The sequence below is a fragment of the Sinohyriopsis cumingii genome, chromosome 1, assembly GCF_028554795.1.
Source record: "Sinohyriopsis cumingii isolate HCF-2022 chromosome 1, ASM2855479v2, whole genome shotgun sequence".
Taxonomy (NCBI): Eukaryota; Metazoa; Mollusca; class Bivalvia; order Unionida; family Unionidae; genus Sinohyriopsis; species Sinohyriopsis cumingii.
In genome coordinates, this window is record NC_142961.1 from 63212554 (window position 1) to 63231921 (window position 19368).

The 19368-nt window shown below is 33.4% G+C and overlaps 1 protein-coding gene across 1 annotated transcript; it reads left to right on the forward strand.

Moving 5' to 3' along the window:
- Positions 1–38: 38 nt before the first annotated feature.
- Positions 39–18375, forward strand: LOC149806990 (uncharacterized). Its single transcript, XM_089960428.1, has 4 exons — positions 39–380; positions 6064–6366; positions 10302–10560; positions 11956–18375. Exons 1-4 carry the CDS (start codon positions 326–328, stop codon positions 12044–12046), a joined length of 708 nt encoding a protein of 235 aa, XP_089816554.1. The 5' UTR covers positions 39–325; the 3' UTR covers positions 12047–18375.
- The last annotated feature ends 993 nt before the right edge of the window (positions 18376–19368 follow it).

Consider the following 19368-nt stretch of genomic DNA (forward strand, 5'->3'; position numbering starts at 1 on the left):
AATAAGGAGCAAAAAAATAATTATGCAACAGTCAAAAATACGAGTCTATCCGAATGGACATAACTTCCTGTTTACTATCAAACTTGTGTTTCTCAGAAACTTATTTAAACTTAGCCAAAGATGCAATGATGTATACACTTTAGGGAATATCAAGTCACAAATTAACACGAAAGACGGATTTCATTTACGTTAGTTATTAGGATCATGATGTAGTCAAACACAATGTCAAGGGGAGACAAGTGCCATTCAGCTTTGATCCCCACCCCCTTTTTTGTTGTATAAAGAGACGTCGAATGTGGTAATATAATTAAAGTACATCGCGTGTATGGTATATGTAGAACTCAACTACGAAATGCTGCACAAGCTGTTTGTTATTTTGGGTAAGACTATCTCGTGTTTAGTATCTTCTTGCCACGCGTTCCAACACGCCTATAGTATTCGCACACCTTCCCGCTTTTTTGCACCCTCTTACCATTTTAAAAACGAAAAGTATCAAGGACATTAAAAATGAATAAAACTTGGTCATTTCTGTCGTCAGTTTATAATCTGTAACCTGGTTGTCGCCAGGAGGTCATAAACACTGTCACATTATTGGCATTTCAATCCAAATTGAAGTTCTGTCTGCGCCGGTTCGAGTATCGGATTCAGCCAATGTGGGTATGTGAGAAAGCTTGCCAGTAGCTTCTCGTGGGTCGGTGGTTCTTTCCGAGGTTTTCCGGGGTTCTTCCTTCACCATTAATATTGGCCGCCATGTATAGCCTATCGTGTGCTGAAAAAGGGCATTAAACCCCACAACAACAACCAAATTGAAGTTCTCGACATAAACAAGCAGACGGACATCTCAGTGTTTATTTCTGGTTTCTAAAACAGTCCATTTCTGTAAAAGATTTATAAAAAAACATTTTAAAAAAACTGCTGTCTACATCCAATATTTGCAAAGTCTAGTTTTCATATTTTTAAAGCAAATTGAACAAATAAAAAGGAGGAACTCGTTGCACATGTATTTTAAGATATGTAACTCAAAAATTTACAAAATTACTGAGATTATCAAAGATGGTGAACTACGTATCACATTTGTTGCTTGAAAACATTGATTTGCCTGTGCAGATATGGCAACTGTGTTACTATAAAGAAATGCCAGTTTGATGTGAAATGCCAATAATTTGACAATGTTTGAGACCCCCTGGAAACAATCTGGTTAGGAATTGTATTGCTTTTTTATATCCTTGTTGCCTTGGGGTTTTTTAAATCAGTACTGGGTGCATACAAATGGAAAGGTATGTCAGTATTATAGCTAAAGCCATAGATAGCAAAGATTCAGATTATAGTATTCACCTGTTGCCACCACCCCAGCAGTTTTTACCCCATAGCAATTTTAGAAACAAAATGCATCAAGGATTTAAAACATGCTCCAATTCTAATAATTTAATTTATCAATTTATAATTTTTAATATGATTGTTGAAAAGGGGACCCAAACACTGTCTTCTTATTTGCTTTTAAAACTAAATGTCAGAGCTTTCAAAATGTAAACAATGAGACAGCTTAGTATCCTTTTCCAGGTTCCTGGAAAAGTCCATTTTCAGTGAAGGAGTGCGATGCATGGATTACACATTGCATAGAAGTAAACACCATGTTATCTGCATCAAATAGTATCATCATCTAATTCTAACATTTCTATTAAAAAAATATTGAACAAAAATAATGATGGCAAGTGGTGTAACTCTGATATACATGGGTTTAAAGGGATGTTGCTCCTAAAGTTACAGAATTTACACAGTTATTCAGAGCTTATTGAAGTCAATAAACTATATCACTCCTGTTGTCTGCAAAATAGACTTGACCCAAGAATCGGTCAATTATATTCATAATCAGTTCATTGATATACATGGACCTGACTTGGTGAACAAGATGACAGTTAGGTTACAAATGGTAAAGTGATAATGAAATGATTATATATAAGTTTATATTATTTTTTATGTCCCCGATGCTTGTCATTTTTTAAAATGCTGGTGGGGTTTGCAAACTGTTGGGGGTGTAACTGTAGTTGGATTAGAAGTCAGATGAGTTTTCTGCTGAATTAAAAAAGGTAGTAGATCTAGTTCCAATAGCAGAACAATAGTCTGGCAGGCTAATATGCCCTGGTACTGAAATTTTCCTTCACCTCAGTTACTGAATTTCTTGCTACCATGTATGGAGTTATCTGTTTTTATAGTACTAGTGAAAAATGCTTTCAGTATGAGTATCTTGCAATAGCATATGAACTCACAAATTTGTGCATGATCTTTTCAATCTTATTATCTAAATATTTCATAGTGGCATAAAACTGAAAATGCTTGGATGCTTTAGGAATATAAACCTAACATTTTATTTTTATCACTTCACCAATTCATATTAAAATAGTTTGACTGATAGACACTGCAAGCACTGAGTCAGCTTGAGGGGATGGCACAGGTCAGAAACCTCTGGCGATCTTTTGTGGGCGGCCTATACCCTGGCAGGGGTGACAGGCAAAACTGATACAAATGACTGTAATACTAGAATAAAGATCTGAAATGGCCATGTACGTGCACTTGACAATATCAAAACTACCATACATGAATATTGTGATACATATGGTTGTATGTGTTTAATATCCTTCAGCTCCTCCTTCACTATTATAGTCAGACACATGAAACTTGAGTCAGTTATAGTCCAAAGGATGTGGATCATTTAATCAAGTTTGGAAATTTGATAATGGCTCTATGTGACAATAGGGGTTAAAAATGATTTTGCATAAATTTAAAATAACTCCAGAGTTGTGTGTTTATCATGCCTTTAGAATTGGCATAAGTGATTACACACAGAATTTTAGTTCATTTTTATATCATTTTTACCTGGTTTCATCATTAAATATTCAGGTAGCACAAGCAGGTCTGCTCAGTAAAACAATTATGCAAACACAGAGATGGGAATAATGTATTCTTTATTTTTTTTTTCTTCTTGTGCCTGATATGTTAGTAGGGATGGTCAAAATCTCGACATGACATAAACCATGTAGGGAGAAGGCTTACCTACGTTTGTAAAATACTGATTATCATCAGTTAAATATGGTAATACTGCTTATGGCTCAGCATCGATCTGTTCATCCATCAAAAAGTGACTATAGAAGCCATTTTTCTGATTAAGATTTCATCTTGGACTTAAAAGTTTAAATTTTTTAGATCAACAACGAGTTCCATAATGACCATGGATTCAGACATGTAAATGAAATGATCTTGCATCAGACTGGCTATGCTTGTTACCCCTTTGGAGGAGATATTTATCCTCTGATCAGACTTGGAATATCTCCTTATTTCATCAAGATCTTGGATAAGTTTTCAATAATGAGTGAAATTCATGCATATTTATTATGTAATCTTGCATCTGATTGACTGATCTTGTTACAGCTCTGGGAGCCTTATTTCCGGTACAATTTTAAATAAACTTAGAATATGGGATTACATCTTCAAACCCTAAGATGAATTTGATAATAAGTGAGGCACATTAATGACATGATCTTGCATGTGATTTGACTGAGCTTGTTTCTGCTCTAGATGCCATATTTCTGATCTGATTGAATATGGGTTTATATTATCAAGATCCTACACAAATTTGATAATGAGCAAGATCCATGCATATTAATGAGATGATAATGTTTCTGATTGGCTGAGTTTTCTTATCTCTTGAGAGACCATTATTTTGATCTATTTTTGATCATATTTTGGAATATAGGCTCATATTTAATTATGACCAAGATCCACTTATATTAATGAGGTGAATTGCCATTGATAGGCTGAGCATATTACCTGTCTGAATGGCATATTTCTGATCCAGGTTTGATCAAACTTGGAATGTATGCTTATGTCATCAAGATCTCAGACAAGTTTAGTAATGAGCAAGATCATAATGCAAATTAATGAGGTGATCTTGGATCTGATTGGATAAACTTATTAACACTATGGATGCCATACTTCTGGTCCAGTTTTAATCAGACTTAAATTATATACTGGAAGCCCTCAGCGGGATTAGATAATATTAAAATGCATGGATATTAATGAGGAGATTTTGCATCTGAATTTCCAAGCTTGTTTGTAATCATACTTGGAATATGGGCTTAAATCAACAAGCTGTCAAATGAATTTGATAATGAGTCAGATCCATGTATAATAATGAACTGATGATGATTAACTGATTCTTGTTACCAGTCTGGATGCCCTATTTCTAATCTGACTTTGGTCAAAATTGAAATATAGGCTTATATCATCAAGATCTTGGACAGATTTGATCATGATCAAAATTTACAGATATTAATATTTGATCTTGCCTCTAATAGGCTGAGCATGCTTGCTTCCTGGAGACCATATTTCTGATCCAATTTTGATGAAACTTGGAATATCTGCTTACATCATCAACATCTCAAACAAGTTCAGTAAAGAGTGACATCCATACATATTAATGAGGTGATCAGGCATCTGATTGGTTCAACTTGTTGCCACTTCATATTTCTTGTTCAGTTTAATCAGATTTGGAATATGGGCTTATATCTTCAAGCCCTCAAATGAGTTAAATAATGAGTGAGATCCATGCATATTATTGAGATGATCATGCATCTCAATAGCAGATCTTGTTACCACTCTCAAGGCCACATTTCTAATCGAGTTTTGATTGGACATGGAATATAGGCTTGTTTCATCAAGATGTTAGGCAAGTTCAGTAATGAGCAAGATCAATTTTGCTTTTGATTGGCAGAGCATGTTACCACTCCTGAAGTCGTAACTCAGAACCAATTTTGATTACAATATGATTTGTACATTATAGTTGTCTGGGATAAATTTCATAATGAACAAGATCTTTTTGTACTAATGTGAAGACCTTGTGTCAGATTGGCTGAGCCTTTCATCACTATAGTGACTGTTTTTACAATCAGTCTTTGATCAAGAGTTTTTAAATGGCCTTGCATTGTCAAGATGCTGGTTAACTTTTTAATTATTAGTATAACATACACATATTTATGAGGCAGTCTTCTATCCATTGGGCTGATATTCTTAATCGTCTTTGGACTTAATTTACATTGGATTTTGCTCCAACTCAGTAAATAAACTTGCATCATCATGGTCTTATCAGGGCTCGGGATAAAACTTTCCAAAGCATTCATTCCAGGGACAAGTTATATACAAGATTTACTTGACTCTGTCATCATTATATTCAACACAGTATACTTCTCCACAATACTTCTTATGCTTTTACTAAAGAATCACATGCAAGATTGATAACAAAATGGGTCAAAACATTGAAATATTATGTTCTAAATTATGACTTCTTAGAGAGACAAGGTGTTTGATAAGAGCTGTTGTAGTTATACACATAGCTCATGATTTCTTAGTAGTTTTCGTGTTTGCATTGAAACCTTTTAGTAATCTGGTTCTCATAACTTTCCATGTCAGTGAGCTATCACACATCATTATGAGTTAAATGTGTGAGAAATTGTGAGACAGAGAATGTCAAAATTTTAATATTTTCATCTGGTCAGACATTGTCTTGCTTGCCCTAGAACACCAGTATTGTCAGGACTGTGCAGTTTCATTTATATGTTGTCATCCTGAAGCAAAAGACACATGGTACTAATTATCAAATATTGGGAACCAGTCTAGAATTGGGTCAAGTTAACATAGAGTATATATGGATTTGTCTGGCCGTGATAGGTTGATCATGAAAATTAAAATCATAGTAGAAAAATCCTTTAGAGAGCTTGTCTTATTTTGCTGTTGTATTGATGGAATTTCAGTCCCTTTACAGACTTGGAAAACTCATTACTGAAATTAGCACCAGATTCCTTTAGGTGCAGAATTGAAAATGCATGTTACAAACATATATACATATAGATCATACAAATGCAGATAGTTTGATTACACAGTAGTTTGCATTAAGATATGTCTGTACTGATAAAGCTTTCAGCTTTGGCAGGCTGTCATTCTATCAACTTTACAACTTCATATTCTGTCATGAACTGCCTTGGATTAAAAGTAATTATGTTTCTATTTCAGTGTGCTTAATCCCAGTGATAATCCAAAAGCCTGTACATGTAGATATCCATATCAGCCCCATCCAAGTATGTATGACATCTGTGCACATTAAAATCCTGATTGCTGGTTACCCAAATCAAGATCGCATTCCACAGTGTTTCATCACTTACAGAACATATGAAGGAATTGAGACGGTCATTCACAATAAGACTTTTGCAGCGGAAGATTCATTTTCACTCACAAACTTGAACACAGATACACAGTATGAACTATATGTTACATGTTTTCAGAATGCAGATTCAAATATCTTGGCCTTTAAAACAGGTAAATATAGAACAATATTTTATAATGTTGCAAGCGTTCACATGCAAATAACAAAATTAAGAGCACTTAAGACAGTTTTCATTTTTCAGATCCCATTTGTGAATGTTAACCTCAACTGATGTCCAGACTTATATTTCTGCTTCTTATGTTGTTTCTTATATTTGTAGAATTTCAAACTGCTTCAAATGAACTTATTTTTTTATAAACATTTTATATCTCACATTTTAAAAGTGTCTGTTATTAAGTAGCATTGCAAATTATAATAACTATATAATTTCACTTGTAACACGGTAATTATTTAAAATAATGTTTTTTGGACTTAGTAGAGTGTTAATATGTGTGCTTCCTTTGCAATTAATTATCGTTTTTATGCTTCTTGATACAGGTCATCTTTCTCTGGCATTATGTCTGATTCCAGTTTTAGATTTTTTCTTGCATCAAAATAATGTTTAATCATTTATAAAAGAAAAAGTTAGAAGATGGAGCTAATTTGATTGCACATTGTGGTAATTTGTTTAAAATGAGAAAATGAGGATATTTTAGATATTAATATATATGAAGCTGTGAAAAGTTGCATATTTTGGTTTTTGGGTATGTCCAGTCTTTAATTTCATATAATTTTCCCCTTACATTGATTTAAAAACTGCAATTGGCTTATATTGTATTCTTTTTTATCAGCTTTGTTCAATGCTTTTCATTTCTGACTTATAATTTCAGTGAATTATGTAAGTCTAGGACAACTGCAGTCTTGCACAGACATAGATCTGCCATCACATTATATATTGACAGATCTGGATCTATGCAGTTTGTTAGGAGTAATCAGTATATGTAGATACTGATCTGCTGCAGCATTATAGGATGGCAGATCAGTGTCTGTTTTGTTTGCAGTTTACCTTGACTTATAAACAAGTACAGCTGGTAAGTTTCAGAAATAATATAGAATCTCATCTTGAACATAAATTACTTTAACACCCAGGATGACTTGAACTTTAAGAACCAGTAGTGTTAATGATTACTGTATATACTCCTGTAAAAGATGGCCCTAACTGAAATTAGTATAGACCCTGATCTGCTATATCATAATGCACAAGCAGATCAGAGTCTCTGTTGTTTGATCTACTGATTACTTTCAGCTAAGTGCATAGAGCCAGATTTGCTGTCACATTATACAATCATATATCAGGGAATTATTTTAATTCTTGAACAGGGGCTTGAGAAATTCCTCAGATGCTCCTCTATTTTTTAATTATCCTCTGAAATAAACCAAGACTCATTTTGGGTCACATCAGGATATTATGACTCTTCATTTCAATAATGTATCACATATACTCACTTATAAGTTGAATCCTAAAACAAACATAGATCTGATGCATAGTGTGCTGGCAGATCATGGTTTATGTTCTATTGTTTATTCTGATCAAACTATAATGACCCAGACCTCCTGGTGCATTGATATGTTACAGCAGATCTGGTTTGTGCAATTTGCAGTTTGACTTGACATATATGGCATATTAAGCAAACAAATAATAAAAAAGATATTAAAAATCTCGGTATGAAGTAGAAAATTGAGAAAGTTTATTGAAACTTGTCTATAACATTAGGAGATGGTAGATCACTGTTTACAGTTGGTTCTAGATATAAACAGGTAAATATGGTATTAGCCAGCCAGTGGTTGGTGATATCTATCAGTGTTTGTCCAGCCATTCATTGGGTATTAGAACTATGGTTAAGGCTTCCTCTCAGTTTGGTTTTTAAAATACCATGGCCTGCAGGATTCATGTGTCTTTACTTCTACTTGGTCATGAAAAGTAGTACGTACTTCAGACAAAACTAGATCATTGTGACCTGTTTTACTCTCTTGTGAATTCCAGTAAGTAGTGTACATGCATTTTTAGGACAGTTTCTCAGACACTATTGCCTGTAGACTTGTTAGTCTTGATAGTACAGAGATTATCATGAAGATCTCAGTATCATTCAGACAACCATGTTCCTCATCTGATCATACTTCCTCTGGATACTTTTTGTGATAAGTGGCTGATAATAAGAGAGGTGTGTTTTTCAGGTGGCTGACAAGGGCCAGGAAGCTTATATATGCTGTACGAGTGATTTTCAGTGCATAAGTTAAAAGTTTTTTTGTTTTTTTTTTTACTTTTTTAGAAGATGAAATTCATGATCAAATGTAGTTTGATACAAACAAACAAACATTAGTCCATTGAAGAGACTGATGTTCAGATAGATGGAAGCAATTCAAGATGTATCCATTTCTTTTCTGTAACTGCTAAGAGTTGAAACTAGCTCACATATTCTTGAGACACTAAAAACAACCCAAAATTAACAACAAGAATGTTTTCTTATGGTCAAGTTAATATATTTTCAGATACGTGTTAGAGTGGGACAGAATTGGCATGGCCTTTAAACCTAAACCTCATGTCATGAAGAGAAGATTATTAAAATTGTTTCCAACAGTGTCAAGATATACCCACATGCTTTATAAAAGTGGTATAACTGAAAGTAGTTTTCAGATATATCCACAAACTGGGATAATGATAAAAATCCATTCATACTTGTTAGAGTTATGGTACATATAAGCCAATGTAGCTAAAAACATGAGCTAACACCTTTTGACTTTAAAATCAATGTCTTATTGCTCACTATCAATATATATATATATATATATATATATATATATATATATATATATATATATATATATATATATATATATATATATATTAATACATACAGTCACTATGCTGATAAGCTCAGTTCAGTATGAAACTGTAAGCAAAACCCTTTACAATTCACTTTGCATGGTTTTGAGTCTCAGCTCATCCAACATGGATATGTGAGAAAGCTTGCCAGTGGTTCTTCCTGAGGTCTTCCCAGCTCATCCTCCACTAAATATACTGACTGCAATGTAAAGTTATCATGCTTAATAATGGCATTAAATCCACAAAACAAAACGAAAAAGCCAGGAAAGAAATATGTATGTTTTTTTTTTTAATGTCAGTTAAAGCCGTACATTCTCAGGAAGTAGCTGTTATATTAGGTTTGTCATATTTTTGGATGTCACAATGGCATCATTTTCATTTTGTCCTAACTATATAAATTTGGAAGGTGTTTTATTGAAAACCACATGTCAGCATGATCACATCTTAGGAGGACTAGTGAAAAGATTTTCAAGATGGCCACCATGTTGGTAGTCTGCCCAGCACTGTTGTGTTGTTTTTTTAGAATCAACTGGATGGCATGAAAAGTCTTTTAGTGAAAAACCCATGTTAGTGTGACCAATATTAAGTAGAGGTAGTTATATTCAGGAAAGCTGTGGTAGCCATATTGGCAGTCTGATCCGCACCATTTTCATTTAGGACCAACTAGATATCATATGTCTTGTAGTAGAATCACCTTGTCGCTGTGACTAGCCATTCAGGAAAAGTAGCCATAACAAGATTTTCAAGATGGCCAAATGGTGGCAACATTGGATGTCAACTCATCGTTATTTTCCTTTCGGATCAATGACATATTTGGCCATCTGCTTAGGAGATATTGAACGATTTGGTGGCCATATTTGAGATTAGATTTGTACTAAGTAGGCATCACAAGTCTATTGGTGAAAATACAATGCAGATATACAACCTTCAATTCAAAAGATGTGACAAGATTTTCAAGATGGCCACTGTGGCAGCCATATTAGACATCAGCTTGAGATCATTTTTAATCAGATAGACCATAGGATGCATGTGCTTGTAACATTTCATAGCTATACTTCCAGTAGTTTAATGGTGATAAAAATCTTCAATAAATGATGTTGAGGGAACAGGCTATAGGCCACACTGTAAGTTCTTCTGGCTCATGAATATTAGACCTGGAAAAAAACAGATCAGTTATAGTAATAATCAACTTAATTATTTTCTCAATTATTATTTCTTTACCAGCTCAGTGCCCGACAGGCCCACCTTATGTTTATGAAGCGGCATTTGTGCCAGCCCCAGCAGGGTATAATTCCACTGGGTTCAGGTCATCAGATGAACAGCCTCCTGTGATGTATGAGGATCATTCAGTCTTCTCGAGAAACACTATTGATGTTGTCCTGGGGATCTTGCTGGGATTTGCAGGGACAGTGGTCATCATTATAACTTTCTATTACATCTGGCGGAAATACAGGAGGAGACAGAGAATGCAAAGATATTATAGGTACACTGTCTTTGATGATGTTTAACACCCACCCAGTTGAAAACAACATAGACTCTGCATTGTGCTGTGTTATTTGTTCTACTGATTAGTCCTAACAAGCTGCATTGCCCAGGTGCGGCACATAATGCGCTATGCTGTTTGCAGTTGCATTGGACCTATATGCTTGTAATTTCAAGGGAACAGCGAAGATCCTGCCATTATTTGACAGTTGATTTGAGTCAATGCTTTTTGTAGTTGTGTGGGCATTACACACAAGTACATATGTTACCATATTTACTGACAAGTCCTGTCCAACTGCAAATAATATGGACCTGATCTGCAAATGAATGAGTTAGCAGATCAGGATCTATGTTGTTTGTTACTTCTATTAGTCCCAATAAACTGCATATGCCCAGATATGCCCATGGGGGTGTTAGATCTGGGTCTGTGCAGTTTTCAGTAGGATCTGACTTACGAGTATGTTGTAGATATTTCTTAACACTTTTTAACATAGGTTACCTCCCATTTTCTGCCACTGCTTAGGTCAACACGTAAAGAAAATTATATTGGAAAAATAAGTCTTGGTTTATTTGTTTGGATTTCTGCCAGAAGTTTACTCTAAATTCCTGCAGAATACATTCCAGAATACCATAATGGTACCAACATTTTAATTTTTCTCTTTTTAAATGAAAGATTTTAAAAATTGTCATCTTTATGCAATTATCTGATATGTTCAGAGCAAAACTAGTCCATTAATGGTGGAATTTTGCAGTATGGCTTTCTCCCTATAACCAGTTGTGCACACCTATAAGTTTGTGCATTCAGTAAAGACAATTCTTTATGTAAGCACTGACAGCAGCAAACATGTATAATCTCAAAAATCATCATTTTATATTCATCTTCAGACTCTTGCATGGATAGTACTAAACTTATTGCCAAGAACTTTGTATCCATGGTTAAAACATTATATTAATGGGTAGATTATTAGAAGTGAAACTCTTTTCTGGAATGTTATAGTTGCCAACTAATTTCCTTTTTTAAGGTTGTATAATATGTTAATATTACATAAAGAATATATTGTCTATTAACAATATTTACAGCAATTTGATTGATATGTTTTGGAAATATTCCCATCTGTACTGAATGATTTTAAATATTTGATATGAGAAATTGTCAAAATACCCATGGTTAAGTCTTTTTTTGGGTTGAATTTTCACAATTTTGGTAATTCTAGCTAATTAATAAAATCCTTTTTGCATAATAAACTCATGTGATGCTAACATTATTGAAATTGTCACTGTTTGGTAGTCTTGCTAAAAATTTTAGAAAGAATTTAATGCTAGTTGGAATGCTGTGAATTAGGGTATGTCATACAGCCTTGTTGTTTCATTCTTTGTTTTCTTTTCTATTTTATAGCTCAGTATCCACAGATCCATTTCAGGCTCTTCAGCTTAGAATCGATGGAAATAACAGCCTTCTACTGTACTCCCAGGAAAGCTTTACTTGATTGTATGACAACAAAATTATTTTATTTACTCATATTTCGGCGTATTTGATTAACTTAAAGAAAAAAAGAAATAATTTTGACATTATTATTATAATTATAATAATAATTATTATTATTATTATTATTATTATTATTATTATTATTGATGGATTAAAGAAATATCAACATTCACATGTAGAATCTAAGTAATAATTAAAATACTGAGCCAACTGAATTAAAATTAAGTGCAGTGAATGATAAATGTAAAAAATAAAATAAAAAGTAAAGACTGATATTTTATCATTATACTTATAAAATTAAGAATTTCTGAAATCATGAAATTAATTTTACTACTTTAGTACAAAAATTATAATGAGAGCTGTGTAGGCTTTCTATGGTGGAAAAGTGACTTGATTGCAGTAATTGTGTCCTACTGAAGAAATATATCAACATGCATTTTGTTTTCTGTATTTAATAAATGGAGTCTGATCTTCAACCTATACAAAGTTGGTGAATTTTTAAATACACAGTCAGTGGACAAGTCATGATGGGTACTTTTGCCATGCTTTTCTATGTAATGACCCTTACTTGGGGATGGACAGTCCACTTAGTGTTAATGCAAGAATATGCACACCAACCTATACATTTTGAAGTGATTGGGATTGCATGGACAGTTTAGCCTTTGTAAACATTTATATTTTTCAAAAAGTTACATGATCCAACATTTCACAAGTGAAAATCTTTAAGTGATTGAATCATTTTGAGCTAAATATAAATTGTGCTTGGTAATTGCTTTTGGAGATTGAAGGCATGGTTTGATTCAGAATGGTCAGATAGACTTTATAATAGGAAATAGTGTCCCTCCCGTTGTCTTTACAGGTGGATCTTTGTTCTTTGAGTTTTAAATTCATGGTTTGTTGCATTCATAGAAATCAGTACCCAACCTATAAAAATGAATTAATTGTATTATATTCATATTTTTCCAACCAACAAGACAGAATTATCATAAATATAACCCAAAAATAGGCAACTCTGTATTACCATAAGGAAGATTAGGTTGTATGTCAATCACACATCTGCCAATGATAATTCTTACAAGACAGACTCATATATACACTTGCTTGATTGCTGAACATGCTTCCAAAGCACCTGTCTCCACACTCACAAATCAAATAAATATCACTTGAACTGCTTCTGTTGTCCCTAAATGTCAGTTGGTATAATGAACTGTACAGAAAAACTCCTCAAAGAAGGGTGTTGTTAGGACCAAACATTGTGCTATTTTATTGAGGTTACCAGTTTAAAGAGGCTTGATAACTATTAGGGCAGCTTATTGGGACCATAGTATGAGACCAGTATGCAGAGGATGCCATGTTACAGAGTGCTAGGTTTACAGAAGTTTCACTATATAGAATAAATTTATAGTAAGTGGGAAATGTAAACTGTATCAACTTTTGTGGAATTGATAGGAACATTTGTTCTGACATTGGGAACAGAGATTTGTGCCAGGAATTGAACTTGCTTTGTATTATGCACCAATACTAATCCCGATATAAATTTAACCTTTGATGAAAGACTGGTCTTAAATTTTACATTATACCTTAGTTGTACAAGAAAAGTGTCTGGTTAAAAACAGGGTTTCATTTATAATCAGTGTATTTTATTCTGCATATATTTTTTATATTGATTTAAGATTAAAGGAATAAATAAGACTTTGATTTTTAATTCATGGATCATTTGCAGTATGAAATTATTTGAATTTACTCGAATTTACTCACTAATTCATATTTTTTGTCCAGTATCTTTGTAGTTTACATTATTGCAACTAGATGGTATGTGACAATTGTTTTTTATATTTTGTACATTCTAAAAAAATTAGAATGCAAATGATCCAAGATTTCTCATCTACATGGAAATTATACAAGTACTGCAAAGGCCAGCGTAACACAGTGTAATCAATGGAAATTGAATATAGCATAATGTTTTAGGCTGTATGAACAATATATGTTAATGCATGTAGTAAACTCTTTTTTACTGTATGTCCATTGCAATACAAGCTTAAAAGGAGTAGTCATTATTTACTGGTGGGAATGGGTTGGTGTTTTCGCAATGGGTGTTGCATAGAAATTTGGTCTCTCACATCATTATGCCATTAAACCAAATTTCATTTCTCATTATGAATGAATAATTATATGCTTTTTTAGTTTTTATACAAAAATTGTAGTGTACATTTAGAGTGCACAACAAATCTTACCTTCCCAACAAATCCTGCACCTCCCCCCTCCCACCATAATTAAATATTGACCACTCTCTGTGCATGTTACATACTCTTAACAGGGCAGATGTTGACATGAGATGCTTCAAAATATTAAGACTGCTGTTGTGTTTGATAAAATTATATCAATGATTTTTTGAATGCAAAGCAATAAGATCTCAGATTTAATCATGAATCTCAATTCTTGTACCTTTGTACATAAAATCTCCAGCTTAAAAATCCTTTCGTTATATTTGCAAAATAAAATCTTTTGATCTCAGTTTCCAAACAGAATATCGTAGGATTATCTCACAAAAGTCTATATTTAACTTTTTGATATAAATGTGATTGATCAAAGGCTAAAGTCAATCTAGAAATTTTGTTTGTTACAATAGATCTCACTGTCAATCACTTTGGTGCCATATTTGGCATATATTTTTTACTCTTCTTACTCTAACATGATCAAGCTACCGTAAGATGGGTTGACAGTTGCAATTTTTTAAACATCAACCATGCTCAAGTTAGATTTTGTCGAGGCTTCTACCCCTCTTACACATTAATATGCTTTTCATGTTAGGTACATATGATGAACTATTTCCATAATCATCTGATTTCACAATTGACACTGACTTCTGGGGTATTCTCCATTGAGAATATTTTTTCATCACTGTGTATATTTTACAGTGTAACTATCCTTGTTCATGATATAATTGTACTTTCAGACAAAATGTTTATGTTAATATAGCCCTTGCTACTTGTAAGCATAATTGATGAGTTTCCAAGCAGAGATAACCATTGCTGATCATAGCATAGCATTGCCTATGTAATCAAAGATTGTCTATGAAAATGTTACCATTTATTAAAAACAATATTCATTTCTTAGTGACAATATCACAGAAACTGTTCAGTTCTTAGTGACAGTTTCATAAAAACTGTTCAGTTCTTCATAACGGTTTCACAGAAACTGTTCATTTGTTAATGACAGTTGATAGCCAAAACTGCCTAGGTGTGATCACGCCTTTTTTCTCCTTTCCAACATTTGAGGTGATGAATCATTTTGCCCATTCATTCATTTTTTTCATCATTACTCTCTCAATTATTCATTACCCCAGCTGTGTTTCAGACCCTATTTCATGCCTATGAAACTTGAATGCATCTGAGTGACTTGGCCAAGTCAAAAATAGGTCATTATGACCTAAGTTGCATGCTTTTTTTACTTGAGCATTTACAGCTGTTCATTCATTACATCTGAGATATCTTGGATTCAGTTTTGCCTGTACTCATGAAAATTTATATGTAGGTAGCTCAGGATGAAGGTAACTCAGTTATTCCCAAACTAGGTCACTACAACTGACTTTGCACGCTTTAGTGACTTTTCTATTCTCAGCTTTTCATTCATTGCAAACTATTAAGTTTGCAATGTATGAAAAGCTGAGAACACAAAAGTATTGGACCTTATTTCTTTTACACTTCTGAAAATTTGCATGTTGATTCATTTTGACAAAAGAACATAATCATACCAGAATAAAGTCACTGTGACCAAATTTGCAAGCTTTTTTTTACTAGTATTTTCTGCAGTTTGTTCATTAGGCTATCAATGTCTTGGACTCCTTTTGACATACACACTTGAGTATCGATATGTGCACATATGTCAACAAAAGTAATTTGACAATATAACTAAGTCAGTTTCAAAGGAATTTTTGTAGTTGTTATTATATAACTTAAAGGCATGGAGCAATGTATAATATAAATTAATACTGGTAAATTACAATTTTTATGTAAATTTTACCTTATTTTATGTTTGTCATCATACTGCTTAAAATGAATTTTAAAGGAAAAGTATTGCATTAGGAGTATATGTGTGATCTTCCAGTTTGCTTGCGAATATGTTTGCTTATATGTCTGCCATCACATAATGTACAAGCAAATCAAAGTGTACATTTGTTTTTAACAAACTGCACAGAACTAGATCTGCTTGTGATGGCAGGTCTGGGTCTGTTTAGTTTGCAGTTGGGATGAATGTATAAACAAGCATATACAGTATTTGTCTCTTAATTAAAACTGCAATTAATGGTTAGATCTGCAAATCACTGAGCTTTCATTCATTTTGGTACATGAGCTTAATTTTGTTTAATAAATGTCTTTAAAATTAAGAGTTACTTTCAGGGTACTTATTCCATCATTCATTAAACATTTTGTGGAGAAGATAAGTGTGCTGGCAGATCACACAACAACAAAGAGAAGTTGCTAAAAAGTATTAGTATGTATACTGTATATACTAGCTTATAAGTCAGGTCCAGTGCAAACAGCATGGACCCTGATCTGCCATACATACTGTGCCAGCAGTTCAGGGTCTGTTTTCTTTGTTATAATTATTACTTCCATAAAACTGCATAAACTTACATTTGCCAGTGCATTATTGATGGCGTATCTGTGCCTATGAAGTTTGCACAGATCGCACAGCACAATCTGCAAATTAAAGACGTGCACAACAAAAATTTTGCTAGGCTGTCATATAGAGTACACATTTCTGTTCCCTCTGTCATGTAATTTAAGTTAAAATATAGATAGATATATATGTTACACTATCTTGGAGTATAATCAGTATTACAAAATATATGGGTGGCCCCAAGTGGCCAAGTAGTCTAAAGCGCTCACCGTTCTCGATCACTGCCATCTCACCTCTGTCTGCGTGGGTTCGAGTCTCAGACTCGGCTAACGTGGATACGTGAGGAAGCTTGCCAGTAGCTTCTCGTGTGTCGGTGGTTCTTCCCAGGGTTTCCCAGGGTTCTTCCTCCACCCATAATACTGGCCGCCGTGTATAGCCTATATTTTGCTGAAAAATGGTGTTAAACCCTACAACAACAACAACAACAAAATATATGAACAAACTGCAATAAAATTCAAACCTACTTTATTTCTTAAATATTCTCTTTACAGTTTTAAGTGTTTTCCTGTTAAAATATCCAGACAGTTATGGAATAAGCACAAAAGAACAAAAGAACTATTTTTTCCATAAATTCAGATTGAAGCCAGAGTCATTTGATATGCCATATATGTCTTGGATCAAACTGGAGGTCATAATTTGTAGCAGAGTTGTTGGTTTTGTTAGGTGCTTCATGGCACAGCAACACTAGTAGGTGCCAAGGCAAGTGGAGTAAGTGCCTTGCCGATGGACACACCATGGTAGCTGACCCAGAATATTGTTAGGAATGAATGAATACCTAGGTTATGGATAATATTAAGGAAGCCAAGTGTTCTTCGCTTGATACAGTTCATCCTGATCAAAGTGAACACTTGCCAGAATTAGTTTATAACAATAAATAATTGGATTGATTTTTTTAAATAGTGAAAGTAATTTTATTCCTCACAGGAGGGTGATGACAATGTAGAGAGAAAGAGATGGAGAACAAGGTGTATTGTATAGTCTTAAAATTTACACATCTGTTAATGAACATTTATAGAATTTTGCTGATTCTTACATTTGTTGATGGACATTCGTGGGATTTGTAGTTATATCCATTGATATTGCACAGGATTTTGCATAATGAACCAGGTAAATTTAAACCATATTGTTATAGTTGAATTCAACCATTTAAATATTATATTCATGTGGCCATTGTTAAGTCTTATAATGGAATTTTTCCACAGTGCTGTGATATTGTTACATTTCTTGAGCAAAAATGTTTGGTACTATGTTATGTACAGTGTATTTATCTAGTGCATTGTAATTAGTATAATTGTTATGCTTGTACAGTTGCTTTTACAATGTCTTATCTTTGACATGTAGAGATGTCATCAACACAAACAAATAGATCACAATATATTATACCTGCTTGTAAAATAAGCTTCATTTAGTGGCAGATTCAAGGAGTTCTATAAAGAGGGTGTGTGTGCATTTGAACCCCATTTTTGATAAGAATGGTACACTTTCACTGGAAAAATAGAAAGATGGTGACTTTCAGCAAACAACCTTAGAATAAATCTTGGATCTGCCCATGTGTAATTGATTCATTTGTAAGGGTAGCTTGGTTTGTTTTAGATGTTGATTCAATATTACATGTGTAAACAGATTGTATAAATATATTGTTCTGAATATTCTTTTTTCAGAATTTTCTTCAGTTGCTTCTGCAGATAGCTTTTATCAGGCCAGATATTTGATCTTTCTGTTTCTCTCTCTCTCTCTCTTTAAGTTTTATGCCTTTCAGTTCATGTTTAAATATTATCAATCTCTTCTCTGCATTTGTTTAGCAGTTGATAGATTGATGCCTCTGTCAATATAAAACTGAATATGGAGACATTTTAATCATCTGCACTAACAAAGTTTCTCTTTTTAATACATTTCTCAATCATCTTAACATCTAGTACCTTCATCCAGTATATATATATATATATATATATATATATATATATATATATATATATATCTCTCTGTGTGTGTTTGGACAGGAATCGTAGTGAATTACCATCTGTTTAGCCAAGAAGAGGGTTACACATGCAGATTGAGATTCGGATGGGAGCAATAGTAGAAACTCTGTCCATCCAGAAGCACAGCACGGCCAGGACTGAAGCCAACCAGTGTGACTTCTGCACATCAAAATAACTGGGCCAGATATTCTCCCGGCTAACCAACCATTGTCAAAATAAATACTCCCATAAAGATTGTCACAGGTCAACAAAATAACACTTGTATCTTGTGTAGATAACAATTGTTTTGACAGATGTCCAGTAAACATAACAAACATTGATTTTTTTTTCTACATGAAATTGATACATCCAAGGTGCAGTCTAGCTGTATGATCAGAAAATTGTTTTGTAGTACCCATTTCTAGTTATAGGTATATAATTTTGTACAAGTAATGTTGTAAGAGGATTCTGTTGTAAAAATTAAAAAATGAGTCAGTATCATTTAAAAGTTCTGTGTGTTATTCAATGTGATTTAAAGTTTCATAGTATTAGAGATGTCAAGTAGACAAGTACCACAGGCAGTAACATTTACACAGTAGTCTAAAGTTTCTTTTGGAACACCTCACCTATGGTGTTGACATATCCTGGACAATTTAAAAGTAACTATACACATTCCATCAGG

Coding starts and splice junctions, on each gene's coding strand:
- LOC149806990 (XM_089960428.1), top strand. CDS start 326: ATGGTATATGTAGAACTCAACTACGAAATGCTGCACAAGCTGTTTGTT. Junction 381..6,063: donor CAAGCTGTTTGTTATTTTGG/GTAAGACTATCT, acceptor TTTCTATTTCAG/TGTGCTTAATCCCAGTGATA. Junction 10,561..11,955: donor AGAATGCAAAGATATTATAG/GTACACTGTCTT, acceptor TCTATTTTATAG/CTCAGTATCCACAGATCCAT.